Source organism: Myxine glutinosa, chromosome 8, assembly GCF_964187855.1.
Source record: "Myxine glutinosa chromosome 8, kmMyxGlut1.1, whole genome shotgun sequence".
Lineage (NCBI taxonomy): Eukaryota > Metazoa > Chordata > Myxini > Myxiniformes > Myxinidae > Myxine > Myxine glutinosa.
The window spans coordinates 28,871,101-28,890,914 of record NC_136268.1 but is presented as its reverse complement, the minus strand read 5'-3'; the positions used below and the strand labels follow the sequence as shown (position 1 = coordinate 28,890,914).

The 19,814-nt window shown below is 44.2% G+C and overlaps 1 protein-coding gene across 2 annotated transcripts in view; it reads left to right on the top strand.

The window, feature by feature from the left end:
- Window positions 1-5,451: 5,451 nt before the first annotated feature.
- Window positions 5,452-19,814, top strand: part of RIC3 (RIC3 acetylcholine receptor chaperone) — a 74,099-nt gene continuing 59,736 nt past the window's right edge. For both annotated transcript variants that reach the window (XM_068124168.2, XM_068124167.2), the window contains exon 1: window positions 5,452-5,775. In XM_068124168.2, the coding sequence (XP_067980269.2) occupies window positions 5,664-5,775 (112 nt within the window). In that variant the 5' untranslated portion in view covers window positions 5,452-5,663. The remainder of the gene's footprint in view (window positions 5,776-19,814) is intronic.

Genomic DNA, 19,814 nt, shown 5'->3' with positions numbered 1-19,814 from the left:
CATGGTTCAAACAAGAAGCACCATGTTGTTCGTAGGCGGAAAGCCATGATGCGGCACTTGACATTGACCAGCCCTTGGCCACCCTCTGCATTTGGTAAGTTTAGAATCTCTGGTCTCAGCCAATGCTTTCCGCACCAGAAGAAATTGGTGATGCATTTTTGTATTTCCTCCACCACAGTTTTGGGCGGCTGCAGGAAAAGAACCTTGTACCATAACTTAGTGGTGACCAGACTGTTGATGACGAGTACCCTACCTAGGTAGGACAGTTGGCAGAGCAAGTTCTTCCATTTCAGTAACAGTACTTAAATGTGTGCCAACAAGCCTTCCCAGTTATGCCTCACAAAATTTCCAGGGCCAAGGAACACCCCTAGGAACCTAATCCCATCTCTTCTCCATGAAAGATTGGCAGGGAGAGGAGGAGGGAGAGGAAATAGGGGTGGCAGGTAGGGGATAGGTAGAGGGTTGAAGCCACAGCGCTTCTGTTTTTGTCCAATTTATCTTGACTGATGATGCCCTGCTGAAGAGATCCAATACACTCATCAAATCAACGTCTTCTGACTGTCTGATGCAGACACAGATGTCATCTGCATAAGCATTGCTTTTTAAGGGTGGGTTCCAAAAGTAACACCAGACAAGGACTTCCGAAAGGTATTTAAGAGGGGCTCAAGGGATAAAGTGTACAAAATTCCTGACAGAGGGCAGCCCTGCCTTACCCCTCTTCCAACACAAAAGGTGGGTACAAGTTCATTGTTTATGTTTAAGATAGTCGATATGTTTGAATGAATGAATGAATGATCGTTTTAAGGGTGTAGTACTGGTGAACTTTCCAATATGCCTCTTTTTTTAAAAACTATGTTTTTACGGTTTAGATTCATACGTATTGTATAAACTCATTCAGTATTTCCTTTAAAATATCTAATGTTATCTTTACACGCAATTTACAAGAAATATAATATTTTGCATGAAATTTGTTACAACTTTAATTTGCATCATTCTTTTGGGCTGAAATTTGGACAGGATATTCAGAATATCACTTCCTTTAAAATGATGAAGGCTTTTGTTTATAGGAGTAGCCATTGTGGATTTATTGAAGGACAACCAAGTTTTATCTGGTAATTGGCATAATTAGCTAATTAGTGAACATTTGACATAATTTCACAAAATCCTCTCATCAGGTAGTAGAGTAACACATGTATAATACATGTACCAAGTTTTGTGTGAAAAGAATGATAGGTGACATAGAAGATAGAAGTAGAAATGTGTTCTTTGTTTTTCCTTGTTTTTTATTGACGGTCTAATTTATGCAAATTATATGCATGTAATATGACAAAGAAGCGTTGAAACTGGTAAAGCCAAGATTATATCTTTCAAGAAAAACTGAAAATTAGATATTAACTTGTTTTTTGTGTAAAGGCCTCTCAAAGGTACCTATGTAGTTTTCTCAATTTTTCACCAGTACTACACCCTTAAGGCCATTTTCCCCACTAAAGCGAGGGTTAGCCTTGCGGGCCCCATGACAATCATGGTTCCCTGTTTGAGGCAATGTTTTTATGGCCGGATGCCCTTCCTGACGCCCCTTCCTGACACCAACCCTTGGTCATGCTCTTACGATGCGCAGGGATACGGTGTACCTATTCTAAATCGGGGTACACACCGTGATCATTCATCCCAGCAAGCTCGTACTCAATTTGCCGACCTCGGAAGGATGACAGGCTGAGTCAACCCCCCCCTGGCGTTAATTCAGCGATCGACCGGGATTCGAACCCAGAATCCTAGGATCCCAAGCCAGCACCCTAACCGCTAAGCCAACACCAGGCTATGGAACCCAGTATCCTAGGATCCCAAGCCGGCACCCTACCCGCTAAGCCAACACCAGGCTATGGAACCCAGGATCGTAGGATCCCAAGCCGGCACCCTACCCGCTAAGCCAACACCAGGCTATGTCGATATGTTTGAACAACATAAATGTATATGGGATAGAAAGAGAGGTCCAAAACCAAAACATTTTAGCACTTCAAAAAGATATGTATGAGAAACACAGTCAAAAGCTTTCTCTTGGTCGAGGAAGATCAAGCCACAACTTTCATAATTAGTCTCACATATTTCAATGACATCTCAGACAACAGAGATATTATACTGAATATTGCGACCAGGAACACAATAAGTCTGGTCCATGCGTATAATGTCTCCTAGTAGGGGTGAGAGACGCAAGGCCAAAGCCTTTTGAGAAAATTTTATCGTCCACTTTTACACTGGCCTCCACTGTGATATGAGCAATAAATTTCCTTTTTTAGGAAGCAAAGTAAGCACGGCTCTCCTGAAGCTCAGTGGAAGTTCACCCTTCTTCAAGCTCTCCAGGAAAACCAGAAGCAAATCAGGTCAAATCAAGTCCCAAAATTTCTCGAAGAACTCCACTGGCAGACCATCCAGGCCAGGTGATTTCCCTCTGTCCAGGCTTTTAAAGGCAACAGAAAGTTCCTCAAGCGTGAGCGGTGACTCCAGATCCGTTCTTTGCTTTGGAGTTAGTGTACCGACACCATCAAACAAGCTCGGAACAAGTTCTGCATCGACATCTGTTGCCTGGTAAAGTGTAGAGAAGAAGAGTCTTGCATCCTTCTTAATTTCTACAGGGTTGGTCGTGATTTAATTATCAGGACGTTTCAAAACAGTAATTTGGGAATGAGGAAATGTTGTTTCAAAATCAAAGAAAAACCGGGTCGGAGAATCCAGGAGGTAAAGGTGCTGAAAGCGTAGTCTCCTTAGCGCTCCTTGGGTTTGATTAGAAATTATATTATTAAGAAGAGACTTCTCACATAGTCTTAGTTTATTTTGGGGGGTAGGATGGGTTTTTTAATTTGTTTGAATCTGAAGAATCTCCTTCTCCAGCTCCACTTTCATTTGCATTCTACCTGTGTGTTTAGAAAACAAAACTGCTGACAGAAACTTCGAATTTGGACCTTTGTGTTGTCCCACCACAATCGCTGGTCCTTAAAACTGGATTTGGAGCCTCTCAGATTGGACAACACCCTCTCAAAGGCATTCCTAAAGGAGGGGTTATCCAATATGGAAATGTTCAGTTTCCAAAAACAGTGGCGATTTTGGGATAACCCGACACGGTAACTCATGGTAATGAGGTGATGGTCGGAGAAACCAGACAGGGAAATTTCAGTGGTGGGGGAGAGGTTGGCAAATGGCAAAATTTATATAAAATCTATCAAGTCTGGCAAGGGCCACTTGATTATTGGCAACCTTACACCAGGTAAATTGATGGGTGCCTGGATTTTGTAGCCCCCAGATATCTTGAAAACCAAAAGCTCTTATTATTTCAGATAACAGTCTGGCTGGTCCGGGGTGAGGTTCTGCGCCATTCCGATCGCACTCAGGTTGCAGGGTGCAATTAAAATCACCACCCAAAATAATGCACTTCTGCAAGTCTAACTGCATGATGTGGAGTCGTAACCTGTCATAGAAGGTTCGTCGGTCTGTGCCCTTTGAAGGGGCATAGACATTTATTAAAGTAGAATGTATGTCTCCATCAACAAAATCCAGTGAAGCCGAGTGACCTGGGATTATTTCCTGAAATGAGAGTTGGAGCGGGCAAAAATGGGGATTAATTGGAAAGGGAACTCCTGCTGTACGAGAGGTTGAATCGCTAAAGTTGCCGGCCTTTTTCATCATTCAATTCCATATAGTGAGACGATGGAGTAGAGTGGGGTTCTTGTAAGAAAGCCACATCTAGTTTCCGTTGCCTTACAAGGTTGACCACTTGGAGCATCCTAGACTGGCTCGCACCACCATTTATATTGAGGCTGCCAAAGATCGTCATGGAGATGTAAAAGAGGTAAGGAAAGGGAAATATGCATCATCCTTATAGTTCGTTTTTAGCTTTAACAATGTGTTTCTTAAGCCTACTGCATTGGGGTTCCGTGAAATTGTGGTCACTGGGTCGGCGAATAATACACCTTGCCGTTTCAATAAACCCATGTAGATCAGAAAAATGATCTTTTATTTCAATATATCTTTTTCTAAAAGTCTGGTTCAGAAACTTGAGTATTTGCGATGGTAAAACGTTGGAATCGCTGTATGTGGGGAATTCCTCAATGTCATATGATTCCTCCTCAGACATGTCAGAAGTACTATCTGGGACCCCCCTCTAGGCTCCTGTGAGGCCGAACGCTAATTTTCTTGCCTGCGTCGTCTGAAGACCTACCTAAGAAATTCCATGGGAGAAAGTGGGATGGTGTTTGGTGCTCTGGAATGAACATGGTGTTCTCTGCATGTCCACATCTTTATAACAAAGACATTACAGTGTGTAACTCGAACGGCACTCAGTAGAGAGCATACCTCCACCTGGTTGGCCATATCACTCAATGGTGAAGAATCACTTTAAAATTCTACTAGCCGGATCCGAATCTTCACCAAAATTGAATCGATTCTTCCTTGTCACACACACAAAAGGTCGACGAAGTTTCATCCAAATCCGTCCATAACCTTTTGAGATATCCTGCTATGTATCGTTTTTGACCCTATCTCCCAATGGTGAAGAATCGCTTACAAAAATTAAATAACTCTCATATCCGAATACTTATTCATATCTTCACCAAAATTCAATCAATTCTTCCTTGTCAGACACCCAACATCTCCACCAAGTTTCGTCCAAATTCGTCCACAACTTTTTGAGATATTTTGTTCAGAAACAAAACAGACAGACAAACGGACAGACAGGGGTGAACACATAACCTCCATCCACCTTTGGTGTCGGAGGTAAAAATAGAAGCCACTGCACCCTGAAACAATGTACCCTGCTCCAAACACTGTCCCCTCTGCTGAAAAGCTCCACTTCACCGATGTTGTCCACACCCTTCATTATTTTGAACATCTCCATCAGATCACCTCACAATCGCCTCCTTCCCAAAGTCCTGTCTGCTTCAAACGTTCCTCATAGCTTAGTCGAGCTAGCCCTGGAATCCATCGAGTAGCTCCACGCAGTACCCACACTATGGCGGCTCTCTGTGTCCTTCCTCAGATGTGGTGACCAAAACTGAACTCTATTCGAGATGAGGCCTCACCAAATTCAAATTCCCCTTTTAATTACTCTTACCCATCCCCAGCACCTTACATTTATTTATATGAAACTGCCTCTGCCAAACTTTTTCCCCAATCTATAAAAGTATCTCGACCTTCCTGAATCTGATCATCACCCCTCTGACCAATTTGCAAATTTAGGAAGCTGACCGTTTACCCACTGCCCAAATCATTAATTTAATTATGTTAAACTCCCCGAAGTACAAAATCCATATTTCATGCCAATACGATTGTTGCTTTACTTTTATGTTTGCTTTTTATGGCGTAGATAAGAGTTTTTAATTTATTTTGGGAGATTTAGATAGCTGATACGCTTTAAGAAGTATACAGGTATAATCGCTAGCTCGGTCGTTGCTTTTTCCCATTTCTCTCGCGGTTATAAACGTTGTGGATTCGAGATTGAGTTACGAGGTGTTCACGGGTTTCCATTGAAAAAGCAAACATCCACACACGGGCACTTTGTTAGGCGTTTCCCTGTGTCGTGCTCGGAGCATGAAATGAACCCGTGCTCTGGAGGATCTTCGCGCTCGTAAGGATCACACTGTGTCCTGCGCTTCGCGCGGTCCCAGCAAGAAACGATGACTCGGCTCTGGCAAGCTCGGGTGGTTTTAGTTTCGTGCTCCGCCATCATTGTGTACATCTTGGTGTGTAAATACCAACCTGACAGGGAGGCCAGCGGGAAACAATCTGGTGAGTTATGAGTTAATGGAGCTGCGTGGTACATGGTGGTGGTGGTGTTGGGAATCGTGGTGGTGTTTGCAATAAAGATGATGCTGATGGTGGTGGTGTTGGAGATCGTCGTTGTGTTGGCGGTGGTGGTGGTGGTGTTTACGATGATGATCGTGGTGGTGTTGGGGATGATGATGATGTTTGCAATGATGGTGGTGGTGTTGGGGATGATGATGATGTTTGCAATGATGGTGGTGGTGGTGTTGGGGATCGTAGTGGTGTTTGCAATGACGATGGTGGTGGTATTGGAAATCGTGGTGGTGTTTGCAATGATTGTGGTCTTGGGGATCGTGGTGGTGCTTGCGATGATGTTGATGATGGTGGTGGTGGTGTTGACAGTGGTGGTGTTGGGGATGGTGATGATTATGATGGTGGTGGTGTTTGAGATGATGATGATTGTGGTGGTGTTGGGGATCGTGGTGGTGTTGGCAGTGGTGGTGTTTGTGATGATTATGCTGGGGTTGGCAACAATTATGGTGGTGTTGTCGATGATAATGGTGGTGTTGTCGATGATAATGGTGGTGTTGCCGATGATAATTGTGGTGCTGGTGGTGTTGTCGATGATAATGGTGGTGTTGTCGATGATAATGGTGGTGTTGCCGATGATAATTGTGGTGCTGGTGGTGTTGTCGATGATAATGGTGGTGTTGTCGATGATAATGGTGGTGTTGTCGATGATAATGGTGGTGTTGTCGATGATAATGGTGGTGTTGCCGATGATAATTGTGGTGCTGGTGGTGTTGTCGATGATAATGGTGGTGTTGCCGATGATAATGGTGGTGTTGCCGATGATAATGGTGGTGTTGTCGATGATAATGGTGGTGTTGTCGATGATAATGGCGGTGTTGCCGATGATAATTGTGGTGCTGGTGGTGTTGCCGATGATGGAGGTGGTGGTGGTGGTAATGGTGGTGGTAATGGTGGTGGTGATGAAGATGAGGGTTAATGAACCCGATAACAAAAGGTATTACAGCCAACGAGGTTTGTAAAGTTTCATTTATTGCTGCCAAAGGTGATTTTAAACCAGTAAGTACGAAAGTAATTTTGAAAATCACTCCCTCCAGACTCCCAGCAACCGATGTAAAGTAATTCAAGGACTTTGTGATGTCTCTTAATCGTCGGACGACCAATGCGCTACAGGTCAGTGAACCCCAAATCACGTTTTAACGACAATACTTTTTGTCTCGACGGTCCACCGAGGGTTAAAGGCTCGGGTTTGTCCGATAACGAAACTGTAATACGGAACACATTATTATTATTGGTCATATACTTATTACGTACTCAAATATGACAGCATTTCTGATACCCCTCTCCCAAATTATGCTCCACACATGTACATGCCCTTCCCTCTCTTCTCATGTTGTTGTTGTTTCATATGCAGTCTGTGGATGCTGGTTGCAGCATTTTCTGGAAGTGCGGCTGTGCCGCTGATGCATTGCTCCCATTTCCAGTAAGCTGGTACTCATTTTTCTGACCTCGGAAGTTTGACAGGCTGAGTTAACCCACCTGGTGTTATTTAACGGGTCGACAGGGGCTCTAACTCAAGACCCTAAGATCTTAAGCCAGCAACCTTAACCGTTAAGCCCACACCGGGCTTTCTCTCTTCTCATTCTGTTCCTGTTGATTTTAATTTCCTCTATAATCGCCCTGCCACCTCCTCCTCCTGTGTATACCTGATTAACAGGTGGCTACTTGAAGGTCATACGATGCACTGGATTTAGATCTGATTGATTTTATTCCTGAGTTGCACGGTGCACAAAGTGTTCGATCTTTCTAATTAATATCCCCCACAGTAGGTCGGCGATGGAATTATGGAATGCATAGCACATGCAGGCTGCCCAGTGCCCAGTGCCCAGTGTCCTATATTTTACGGGATTGTCATGCATTTTACGGGACGTGCAATTTCCCATTTCATACCTTCCAGGGATGCCATTTGTCCCGTTTTTTTTTCTGTACAAAGGCCAATATTTGAAAAGGGGAAAAGCAGCACACAGTGTAGGCACATACACCTCCATCATGGCAACAGTATATCGTCAATAAGTCCAAGCAGCAGTGAGAAACCCTGAAATAGAGGGGTTTCAGTACCCATGATTCAGTGCTCTTGGGCCATATTGGTTGGAAGGGTAAGCAAAGCCGAACAAGCCCAAATAATTAGCATAGCATTCCATTGCAGCAAGTCTGAATAACGAGATAATTGTGCTAGATTTTAGAGCTAATGATGCGATCGTTGTCAGGAAAGTGAATATAACCAACATGGTGGCATGCACTGCATCATGGGATAACTCTGTAAACCCTTTATAACATCAAGGGACTCATCCAGAAAGTGATGTAACCATTACTAAATACACTACATGGCCAAACATATGTGGACACCCCTTCTAATTCATGGATTGGGCTGTTTCAGCCACACCCATTGCTAACAGGTATATATAATCAAGCACACAGCTATGTAATCTTCATAGACAAACATTGGCAGGAGAATGGGTGGTACTGAAGACCTCAGTGACTTTCAACGTGGTACCGTCAAAGGATGCCACCTTTCCAACAAGTCAGTTTGTCAAATTTCTGCCCTGCTAGAGCTGCTCCGGTCAACTCTAAGTGCTGTTATTGTGAAGTGTAAACGTCTAGGAGCAACAACAGCTCAGCCGTGAAGTGGTAGGCCACACAAGCTCACAGAACGGGACCGCCGAGTGCTGAAGCGCGTAGCACGTAAATATCGTCTGTCCTCGGTTGCAGCACTCACTACCAAGTTCCAAACTGCCTCTGGAAGCAACGTCAGCACAACAACTGTTCGTCAGGAGCTTCATTAAATGGGTTCCCATGGCCGAGCAGCTGCACACAAGCCGAAGATCACCATGCGCAATGCCAAGCGTCGGCTGGAATGGTGTAAAGCTCGCCGTCAATGGACTCTGGAGCAGTGGAAACACGTTCTCTGGAGTGATGAATCACGCTTCACCATCTGGTAGTCCGACGGACTAATCTGGGTTTGGCGAATGCCAGGAGAATGCAACCTGCCCGAATGCATAGTGCCAACTGTAAAGTTTGGTGGAGGAGGAATTAATGGTCTTGGGCTTTTTTTCATGTTCGTTCTAGGCCCCTTAGTTCCATTGAAGGGAAATCTTAACGCTACAGCATACAATGACATTCTAGACGATTGTGTACTTCCAACTTTGTGGCATCAGTTTGGAGAAGGCCCTTTCCTGTTTCAGCATGACAATGCCCCCGTGCTTAAAGGGAGGTGCATACAGAAATGGTTTGTCGAGATCAGTGTGGAAGAACTTGACTGGCCTGCACAGAGCCCTAACCACAACCCATCGAACACCTTTGGGATGAATTGGAACGCCGACTGCGATCCAGGCCTAATCGCCCAACATCAGTGTCCAACCTCACTAATGCCCTTGTGGCTGAATGGAAGCAAATCCCTGCATCAATGTTCCAACATCTAGTGGAAAGCCTTCCCAGAAGAGTGGAGGCTGTTATAGCAGCAAAGGGGGGACCAACTCCATATTAATGCCCATGATTTTGGAATGAGATGTTCAACGAGCACATACGTGTGTGATGTTCGGATGTCCACATACTTTTGATCATGCAGTGTATGTTTAATTGCTTTACTTTTATTACCTCTGTCGCTCAAGGTGGACAGAGGTTACGTTTTCACCCCTTTTTGTTTGTCTGTCTGTCTCTGAGCAGGATATCTCAAAAGGTTATGCATGTATTCAGACAAAATTTGGTGGACATGTTGGGTGTTTATCAAGGCCAAATTGATTCTATTTTGGTGAAGATCAGAACACTATAATTTTTTTTCAATTCTTAAAGTGATTCTTCACCTTTGAGAGATGGGGCCAACAACGATATATAGCATAATGTTTCAAAAAGTTTTGGACGAGTTATGACAAAACTAGGTGGATAAGCTGGTTAGACGACGAGAACAAGCCGATTAGATTTTGGTTCAGGTCGACATACAGATCCGGCCTATCAGTGGATAGAAAACATAAATTGTTCAGACTGGCGGATGTGTGCATTCTACCGGGTACCGTTCTAGTATTTGCAAATGAGATCAAGTGTAAATGTGGAAACTGAGTTTAAAAAAAAAAAGAAACTTCACCACAACCGTCATTATCCGTGATGTACCAATGTTTGTTCAAGGCATTGGAAAAATTGTGGTCTGAGGAGGTACACGGGGTGGGAGTGGGGGGGGGGGGGGGGGGGACCCCAAAATAGGTATTTTTTTGTTTGTTTAAACTTTAAAGTCTTATGATTATACAACAACACAACAACAGGCATTTTAAGGCCATTTTCCCTGCCAGAGCGGGGGTTAGCCTTGCGGTCCCCATGACAATCTTCTCCATCTTGCCCTATTTTCTGCATCTCTCCTTGTTAACCCCCTTTTTTTGTATACAAGATCGAGGCTCGTAAAAGAGCTAACATTAATCACACAAAAAGTCAAACCAACACATAAAACACAAAATAAGGGGAGTGGTAGACAAGATGGGGAGAGAGGGGGAAGGACACAAACACAACATTTGAGAACAGGGACATCGAGAGAACTGTGGGAGGGAGAGGGCTTGGGGGGAGGTGCGAGAGGTATAAAACATATGGACACAGCAAGGACTTCCAGGAAAGAAGTTGGAATTTCAAAAAAGTGTATCTGGGGTGAATTAGTAGGGGTTGCCCGCATTTCTTCTTCGACCATCTTTAGCCAAGTCTTTCTCGGTCTTCCCCGTCCTCTACTTCCTTCTACATTCATTTCCATCACTCTTCTCAACCAGTCACTTTAATCCTTCCTCAACACATGACCAAGCCATCTCAACCTGTTCCTCTTCACAGCATCAATCACAGGCTCTATTCCCATCATTTTTCGCAATTCATCATTTGTCTTCCTCTCTCTCTCAACGATACTCCACACATCCACCGAACCATTCGCATTTCCACCCTTTCCAGCCTTCGTTGTTTGAAATTGATATCTTCGAGCATTACCCATGTCTCGCTCCCATAAATCATAACACTTCTCACACATGCAGCATACACCTTTCCCTTAAACTTCAACGACACTCCCCTCATCATCAGCACGCATAAAGTCTTATGATTATGTTAGTATGATTCCACATGCTGCCTTGTCTTCGAGCAAGCATTGAAATTGGTGTAAAATACCTTGAGTTAGTGCAGTATTGAAGGAGCTGGGGCTCCCACGTCGATCGGAAGAATGGACGCGACAAAAAGCTGGAATTCATCCGAGTTGCTTTAATCAAACCAAACACTCAGGCACTCTGAAAAGCCCGTTTATTGGGCAGCAATATATATACATATTATCCCGGAGCGTTTGCCCAGGAAAGGCGAGAGGGGGCATGCCCGGGCGTCCCGACCGAGGCCTGGCAAGTTGAGCGCGGGCCTGCCCGGGCGTCCTGGACGAGCCCGGCATGGTGATCGCTCCGCGTCCTTGATAGGTGCAAGGCGATTGTGAAAACCCAGCGGTAGACGCTACAGTATAGTGTTTTTTTTTGTTTTTGTTTTTTTATATGGATATCGCCCCAGATAAGGCGTACAGCCATTCTCGGTAAGGGGCTAAGAGGCTAAGAGAAAGTTAGAAAAATATTAGAATAAAGCAAAACAAAAGAAAAATAAATAAATAAATAACAAGAAAACATCCAAGACACCAGAAGTAGCAGAGGTCGAGTAAAATGCGATTAAACCTCAAAGATGTAGGAAGTATGAATTGACATTCCTCTTAAAGCAGAGTAAATCGTAGGATAATGGGAAGCATGTTACAGGTAGTGAATTCCAGAGCGAGACAGCATGAGGGATAAAACTATCTGCATGGCCTTTCATTCTGCACCTTGGATCAGCTATAGTGTATGGGTGAGCGGAGATGCCAAACCGAGTCTTGCATCCAAACACTTGTATGGGAGGAACCAAGTTAGAAAGTCCAACAGAACATTTGCCATGAAAATTGATTTTGGATATATTCTACCATATATATGCCATGGGCCAGATATCGTCCTCGTAGACCATATCGTGTGGGTCCCCCCCCCCCCCCCCCCCCACAACTCTACCACCCCATATATTTTTGAAGCACTAGGGTCCCCTCAACATGAAATCAACTGGTAACAGTAAATAAACTGGTTCTTACTATTCATTTTTCACACATATTTGATGGTACCCTTAAAATGTATCTTTTTTTTGCCAATGTCGTGCCGTAAATCTTTTCCGTGTCGTTATGTTCCCTGAGATGGCTGAAAGTGGTCTAAGTTATATAAGTTATATATCATCTGAAAGGTAATTATCTGCTGGTCATTATAAATGGCATATATTTTAGATTTAGTGTTACCATTGGCCTCAAAAATCAAGTCGAACAGCTATACCCCATGTTTCGCTGTGCCAACGTAACACAGACTAAGATATTCGAACTTATATCTTCAGTCCAGCCACACTAGACTTGATTGACATTAACAACAACTTTCTGGACATTCTTCATAAAAATACCTTTCATTTGATACCAAATATGTCTTCTTACCAGTAAACATCTATGAGATATGACACTGTAAACAGACCGCAGGTGTGCCGACAATTGCCGCATATGCTTCTCAGATGATCCATGTGGTAACACTGTGCTAACTTTCAACACAATTAAATATGAATTGCTAAATTCACACACAATCACACCTTATTTGTTGCAGTATAACAACATTGTTATCAATTCCTTCTGTCTCCTCACTTCTTTCAGAGAAATAGTTCTATATGTCATGCTCATTTAAATCAGCACACTCAATACTTGTGAGAATCATGAAACATATATATAATTTTGTGCACAATCTCTCTTTCAGTTATTAAGCAGATCTTTTTCCATAATGATATAGGAATGTGAAACAGGTGAGGTGAATTCGGTCTTAAGACCACCGTTTTGTACAATGAGGCTAATCCTGGCCAAGAGACCTCCTGGGATAATGAAACGATGGCTGAAACAATTCCCAGACTCAGACCGGGATCAAACCCGGGACCTGTGAATCTGAAGCCTAGCAATGTGAAACAAGGTTTAAAACAAAAATGTAAAAAAGCCAGTACAATTCTGTTTCTCAACTACGTTGCTTCATATTGAAGAGAAGTTGTCATTCGTCCAAATCACTCTCACTCTCACTCTCATGAGCGTCATCCTCTAGTCCATACTCCATGTCACCAAAGGTTTCGGTGTCGGAATCATCATCACTGTTCGTGCTGTCTCGCGCGTCCTGAGCTATGTCGGCTAGCTCTCGTGGGAGGGCATCCCCTTCATACCAGATAGGATCGAGGTTTCCCCCCTTTTCTTCCCAGCCGTGGCCCTGGCTCGCCTTGGGTATCGTGGGCTCGGGAATGTGAGCTCTCTTCCAAATTCCTACTTGGTAGTTGACCATTCGAATGTGTTGTCTAAGACTCCTCTTACAGGGTGGCAGGTTACCCATATCTACAGTGCCTGATGGAACACAGCGATTCACCCAAGCACACAACTCATTAATTCGAATGAGTCTCAGATCATCCACCTTGGAGACTTTCGATGCTCTCCCATAAATGGCACATGTGAAGCTGTCCAGGTCATCAATGAGATGATCAGGTATATCCCAGGTATCTCCTAACTTCTTGAGCGTGGGAATGTACTTCGGTTGGCGCTGCGGAGTTTTCACTGGTTTGAGTTTGCCAATCCATCGGAATGCACTTGTGCTGTCGCAGCCGGTATATGCTTGAAGAGCCAATAGTGCCGTGCATTTGTCCTTGCCAAATTCAGCAGCTAACATGCTGACATTGATCATTCTCTGCTTGTTCGTTGCGCCTGTGTCAAACAGCATAGTTACACCTATGGACGCAGCATGGTGTAACAGGATGAAGAAAATATCTGAGTCTGGGCTCTTCACTCGGATGTACCGGTAGTCCCTGCTTGGGGCATAATTAGCATACAGTACCACGCGTGTCAGTTTCCTCTTGTGAAGACTTCAGCATTGGCAGCTCCTGTACAACTATTTCCAGACCATCCGTTGATGTCAGCAGGTGTGCAATCCCTTCGCATATGAAGATCACCTTTCTTCCACGCAGCCTTGCTGCATACTGGTCACTGCTCCAGAGCCTAAGCATTAGCTTGATGAATTGGATCTTGTTGTCATCATTTGACAGGAACAACTTCCAGTCTGGTGGCCTCTTTGTAGCTTCTTCTCCTTTCAGAATAAGCTTTTCTCCACATCCCCGACGGCTCCTTTCCATGGACTTCACAGACTCAGGTAAGTATTGATCCGTACTGAACACGACATCTCCTGTCTTGCCGATCATGTCAAATACCTTGGAACAGATCTGACTGAAGTTGCCAGGTACGTCTTTCAGATAGTAGAAGCATGCATTGCCATCAAACACAGTCAGCGTTACTGATGCTGGTGGTACGTCGGCATCAGAACAATCTTTGGTTAGGTACTGGAAGGCTTTTGCCTTGTCTGTCTTGGCAAGATAGCCGTCCGCTGTGGCGATGCTGTAAGGAACTGCCGTTAATGGGTAGGTCATCAACTCTTTTAAGTCCAGCTGCAATCCCAGGCTCTGTGACTTAACAAAGAGGTGAAAAGCTACGTTGCCCTGCTGCTTATATTGGATGATCTTATTTTTGGTAGTCTTCATTTTGATGGTCTTGTTCATGTCATTCAAAGTTTTGAGCTTCAGTCGCTTCACAGGTTCGAAGAAGTCCTGACCAGACTTCAGCCGCTTCTCGATGAAGTTGACACGTGCTTCTTCACCAATGGCTTCAGCCTTTAGGACATCGTCTGAAACGGCAACGGATGCTGCACTTCCTGATGATATAATCAACAGTTGGTCCTTTGTGTCAACTTCAAACGGATTGAGAAAGCTGCCTATGGCATCTTTGGTTGCCTTTACCAGCTGCTCCCCTTTCTTGACTTCTGTGGGACGTACATCACGATGTCTGGTTTCCTCTCCACTGTCCACCATGCCAGCCATACTGAAAGTAGCATCAACATAAAGAGACCTCGCATGTGCTGTTCGGACCCATCTCTGATATGCTTGGTAGTTGGTGAGAACGCCAGATATCCCTGCTGCACTGGTTCCAGCACCACCATGGGACTTGGCATGCCTCATGAAGGTCTCCTCCATAGTTTTATCAACTGCACAGTGATTCCCAGGAATAAAGGATCAAGCAATGCTGTGATCGCTCCTCTCTTGATCATAGATGCAGCTCCAGGGTGTGAGCTCTCTATGTTGACACGGAACATGGAGAAGTATGACAGATACCTGGCATAGTTCTGTCCATCGAAGCTGAAGAAGAGGGAAGTCATGCGGCTAACGGATTCCACATACAACAGGAAGTTGTTCGTTTTCACCGCCTCTCAGAGTGAAAGCACCAGACCGTCATGGTCCATGTAGGACAACCAAAGTTGAGCAGTCTTTCCCAGACACCCTGTTGCTACACTCTGTCTAAAGTCTTCATACCCTTTCACGATCATGCCGATCAAATGGTCTGCTGACACATCATCCAAGGTAACTTGGCTGGGGTTTTCTACTAGATTGTGTAGCTTCTCAGTTGATGCAGCAGACAGTGAAGAAAAGAGAGCATCAGCATATGATCTTTAAGGTACTCTTCCACAAGCAGTCATTCCAGGCTTTCCAACATTACTTTGTGGCAATGTAAGGCTCTGTCGTAATGCTTTCCAGACATCACCCCAGCTAGAGAGCCTCCACTGATCAATCCTGATTCCAGAAAAACATCTGCCAGCCCAGATCCAGCCATCTTCTTGCCGATCATCCTCATGTAAGCGCATACCAGATGAAAAGTGCCAATAAGGATGATGTGACTTTCATATTTTTCAGGAGCGTTCCATATCAGAGGGTATGCCTTCATGCATACCCCCAGATCAAATGTCGTAATGACATAAGACTGCCCAACTTCTCTGGTGGCCTCTTCTGCAACACGCAAGCATTCTTGTACTCAGTAATAGGCTGCTTGACGACTGGATAATAATCTATTGTGGTGAGCTTAGTTGGAGTCTTGCCCGTCTCTGAGATGAAACCTGCCCAGCCAGAGACTTGTTGTTTGCTTTCCATCATCATCCTCATCATGATCCATATCATCTGGAGTTTAGCTGATGCTTCCATCGCTCCTGTAGACTCTGGATAATGTAGCTGGTTGATCTGAAGTTTTGGACTCTGCATCTTGGTGACATAGCAGTCAGTAAGTGTGAGAGATTCTATCAGATGTAGAGATCGTTGTTTGCTCCTCATTTGAGGTGGCAGATCTGGGCAACTTCCACCGCCATTACCCTCGACATCTTGTAGCATGATTCCATGGGCGGTATGAACTGAACCTTTACCTGTGAGGTCATTCACTAAGGAATCAAAGTTATCGAATTCTGAATGGAACACTGATCGCCCTGGTGGTAATCTGATGATCTGGTTGGATAGCTGTGTTGATGACTGGATCACTGCCTCAGCTAGAGCAGTCTCCAATTCCAGTGAGAATGAATAGCTCTCACAGTGTCCCATTCTGTTCAGAAAGGTTATGAGTTTCTCACTCCTGTACAGATGTCGTAGGGCCATACACATGAGCATGTGTTTCTGTAGCTTCCAAGATCCTCTAGTGGCAGCTCTGCAGATATCTTGGCCTATCGATTGAAGTAGTCTGTGGCTTCGAGTTGAGGATGGAGTTGTTTTTCCAGTGATGATGCAGGACAGCAGCTTCTGGAGTACATCTGGTAAAACATCATCCATTTTGGTGAGATCAGAAGAACTTGGTGGCCATTTCAGATTGGGTGCTTCAGAGCATGCATCCATAATGGACTGTTGCAAATGCGTGCCTGCATTCTCGATCATATCTGTTGATCCTAATTGAAAGGCATGCTTAACGGCAATATTGACATCAATAGCTGAGCTGTATACTAAGTAGGACTGAAACTTTCCAAGGTTGCAGAATGACATCTGGTTCCTGAAGGGCTCGTGGATTTCAAGCTTGTGTTTCAGTTTTTCGCTCCGATAACCTGGATTGGCGTGATTGCTGCTTTCTAGCTGAGCAACATACAATGCTCTCAAGTCTGATAGTTTCACAACCTTGTAGCTATGTAACAGCTCCTTATCTACAACATCACAAACTATTTCAAAAGCTTTCTTGTGAACTTCTTCTAGTTCTAGCTGATGCTGCCGTGCTTTGTCGTCCGTACTTTGCCATTTCTCTGCCTTCTGCATATACTTCTGGCGGCAATTCTTGTGATATTTCGCTTCACAAGCAAAGACATCATGACCCCTGATCCTTGTTAGAAGTTTTTCATCCTGTTTTCTCTCAGCAATTTCCAGTACTGACTTCCACCCATCAAATTCAAACTGACTCATTCCCTGGGTTGTCCAGCTTCCTTGTACTTTCACCCGTTTCCGGCCCTCGGAACTGCAGAATATACAGTCAGGTTTGAAAAGGACCTTGTCACCTAAGCTCCTGCGGCTGCGGCGGTGTATCAGTTGCTTGTGATGTACTTGCAGTAGGCTTGAGTCTATCCAGGTTCATTGTGAAACGCTTGTAACACTCCCAGTGGATGCCATGGTATTCTGCTATCACATCAGGAATGAGGTCGCATGTTTCCTGCATTATATAGCTAGATGACGGAGGCTGTGCAAGCCGCCTTGCTTTGACCTCCTGCAGCTTGGCCAATTTTCTTTCGGCATCTTTCAGCTCAGACAGTAGATGCAGCTCACCATATTTCAAACCGTCCACGTGAACTATGCACACAGGGGTAGGAGACTGGTCACTGTCGCATTTCCGTTTTCTTGGTGCTTGCTCCATGATGTTACTTCACCTGGAAACATACATTTTGGATGGTAAATTTCTGAATAGTAGCGAGTGGTTGACAAAGCTGCTTCATTTGCAACATGCATGTATTCCTGTAACTAAATCGAGGTAAAGTGTGACTTAATAATATATTGTCAAGTAACAATGAGCAATTGAATGATATTTCACTTTCCAATTAAAGCACCTTCCATGACTGACAATGTCTATCAACGCGATCATTTCGTGCAGGTATCGCGATTGTCGGCACACCTGCATTCTGTTTGAAGTGTCATATCTGATAGATGTTTATTGACAAAAATACACATTTGGTATCAAATGAAAGGTATTTTTATGAAGAATGTCCAGACATTTGTTATTAATGTCAATCAATTCTAGTGTGGCTGGATTTGAAATATTCGTTTGAATATCTTAGTCTGTGTTACGTTGGCACAGCGAAACATGGGGTATAGCTGTTCGACTTGATTTTTGAGGCCAATGGTAACACTAAATCTAAAATATATGCCATTTATAATGACCAGCAGATAATTACCTTTCAGATGATATATAACTTATATAACTTAGACCACTTTCAGCCATCTCAGGGAACATAACGACACGGAAAAGATTTACGGCGCGACATTGGCAAAAAAAAGATACATTTTAAGGGTACCATCAAATATGTGTGAAAAATGAATAGTAAGAACCAGTTTATTTACTGTTACCAGTTGATTTCATGTTGAGGGGACCCTAGTGCTTCAAAAATATATGGGGTGGTAGAGTTGTGGGGGGGGGGGTGCACGAGGACCATATCTGGCCCATGGCCTACCAGGCTATTCTATCAGGTTCCCTCTTATGGTTAAACTGCCAAAATCTCGGCTCTCTGCTCACCTTCACTCTTTCATTCCCCTTTTCTCCCGCCTCTGGAACAAACTCCCCCACTCCCTTCAATCCCATTCCTCCCTCCAGGTCTTTAAAACAGCTGTTCACCACCATCTCTTATCTTCCCCCATCCAAAACCTTGATCTTTTCTACCCCCGTTAATTCACCCCAGATCCACTTTTTTCGAAATTCCAACTTCTTTCCTGGAAGTCCTTGCAGTGTCCATATGTTTTATACCTCTCCCACCTCCCCCCAAGCCTTCTCCCTCCCAGAGATCTCTCGATGTCCCTGCTCTCAAATGTTGTGTTTGTGTCCTTCCCCCTCTCTCTCCCCATCTTGTCTACCGCTCCCCTTATCTTGTGTTTTATGTGTCGGTTTGACTTTTTGTGTGATTAATGTTAGCTTTCACGAGCCTCGATCTTGTATACAAAAAAAAGGGGGAAAAAAGTGAGCAGCAGGGGTATTGCCCTTCTGTTTTATTTCCTCGGACCTGGTCACCCTGACCACATGGTACTGTGTGATGTTTGATATTGATCATGGGGAAATTGCACACTGTGCACGTTGCTCCAGCAACAGCTTTAGCTTAGGGACGCTCCACTCACTAGACCCTTAAAAAAAAAAAAATCTCAAATCTGATTATATGTTACTTATCAATGATGTTATCGTGAAATTGGAAATTGTAATGGAGATGATATAGTGTTCGCAAATTGCATATATCATACATGTTTTTAGGTGTTGGGCTGGCGGCTAGGGTGCCGGCTTAGGATCCTAGGATCCTGGGTTCGAATCCCGGTCAATCGCTGAATTAACGCCAGGGGGGTTGACTCAGCCTGTCATCCTTCCGAGGTCGGCAAATTGAGTACCAGTTCACTGGTAATTCCCTGCTTGTCGTTAAAGGCGGCAAAAAGGGTTGGCGTCAGGAAGGGCATCCGGCCGTAAAACATTGCTTCAAAAAGGGGACCAAAAAACAACAACAACCACAGTTCCCGAAAAACGCCAACCCCCGCTTGCGGGGAAAAATGGCCTCTAAAGGTGGTTTTTTTTTTATACATGTTTTTAGGGCTAAAGTTTTAGTTTTAGTTTAGTTTAGGGTTTTAGGTTTTTAGGGTTTTTAGGGCTACTAAAGGTGGTTTTATACATGTTTTTAGGGCTTTGGGCTTTCCTAGACGACCACATAATCTATCTATAATTCCACTAATCTCTGTGTGTGTGTGTGTCTGTGTGTGTGTATGCGACCGCTGTTTCTCGACAACTACCGGTCCGATATACTTGAAACTTGCCAGGTATATTGCTGGGGACCCGAGGATGTGCCTTTTCAAGGTTTCATATGAATCGGAGAAGTAGTTACCGA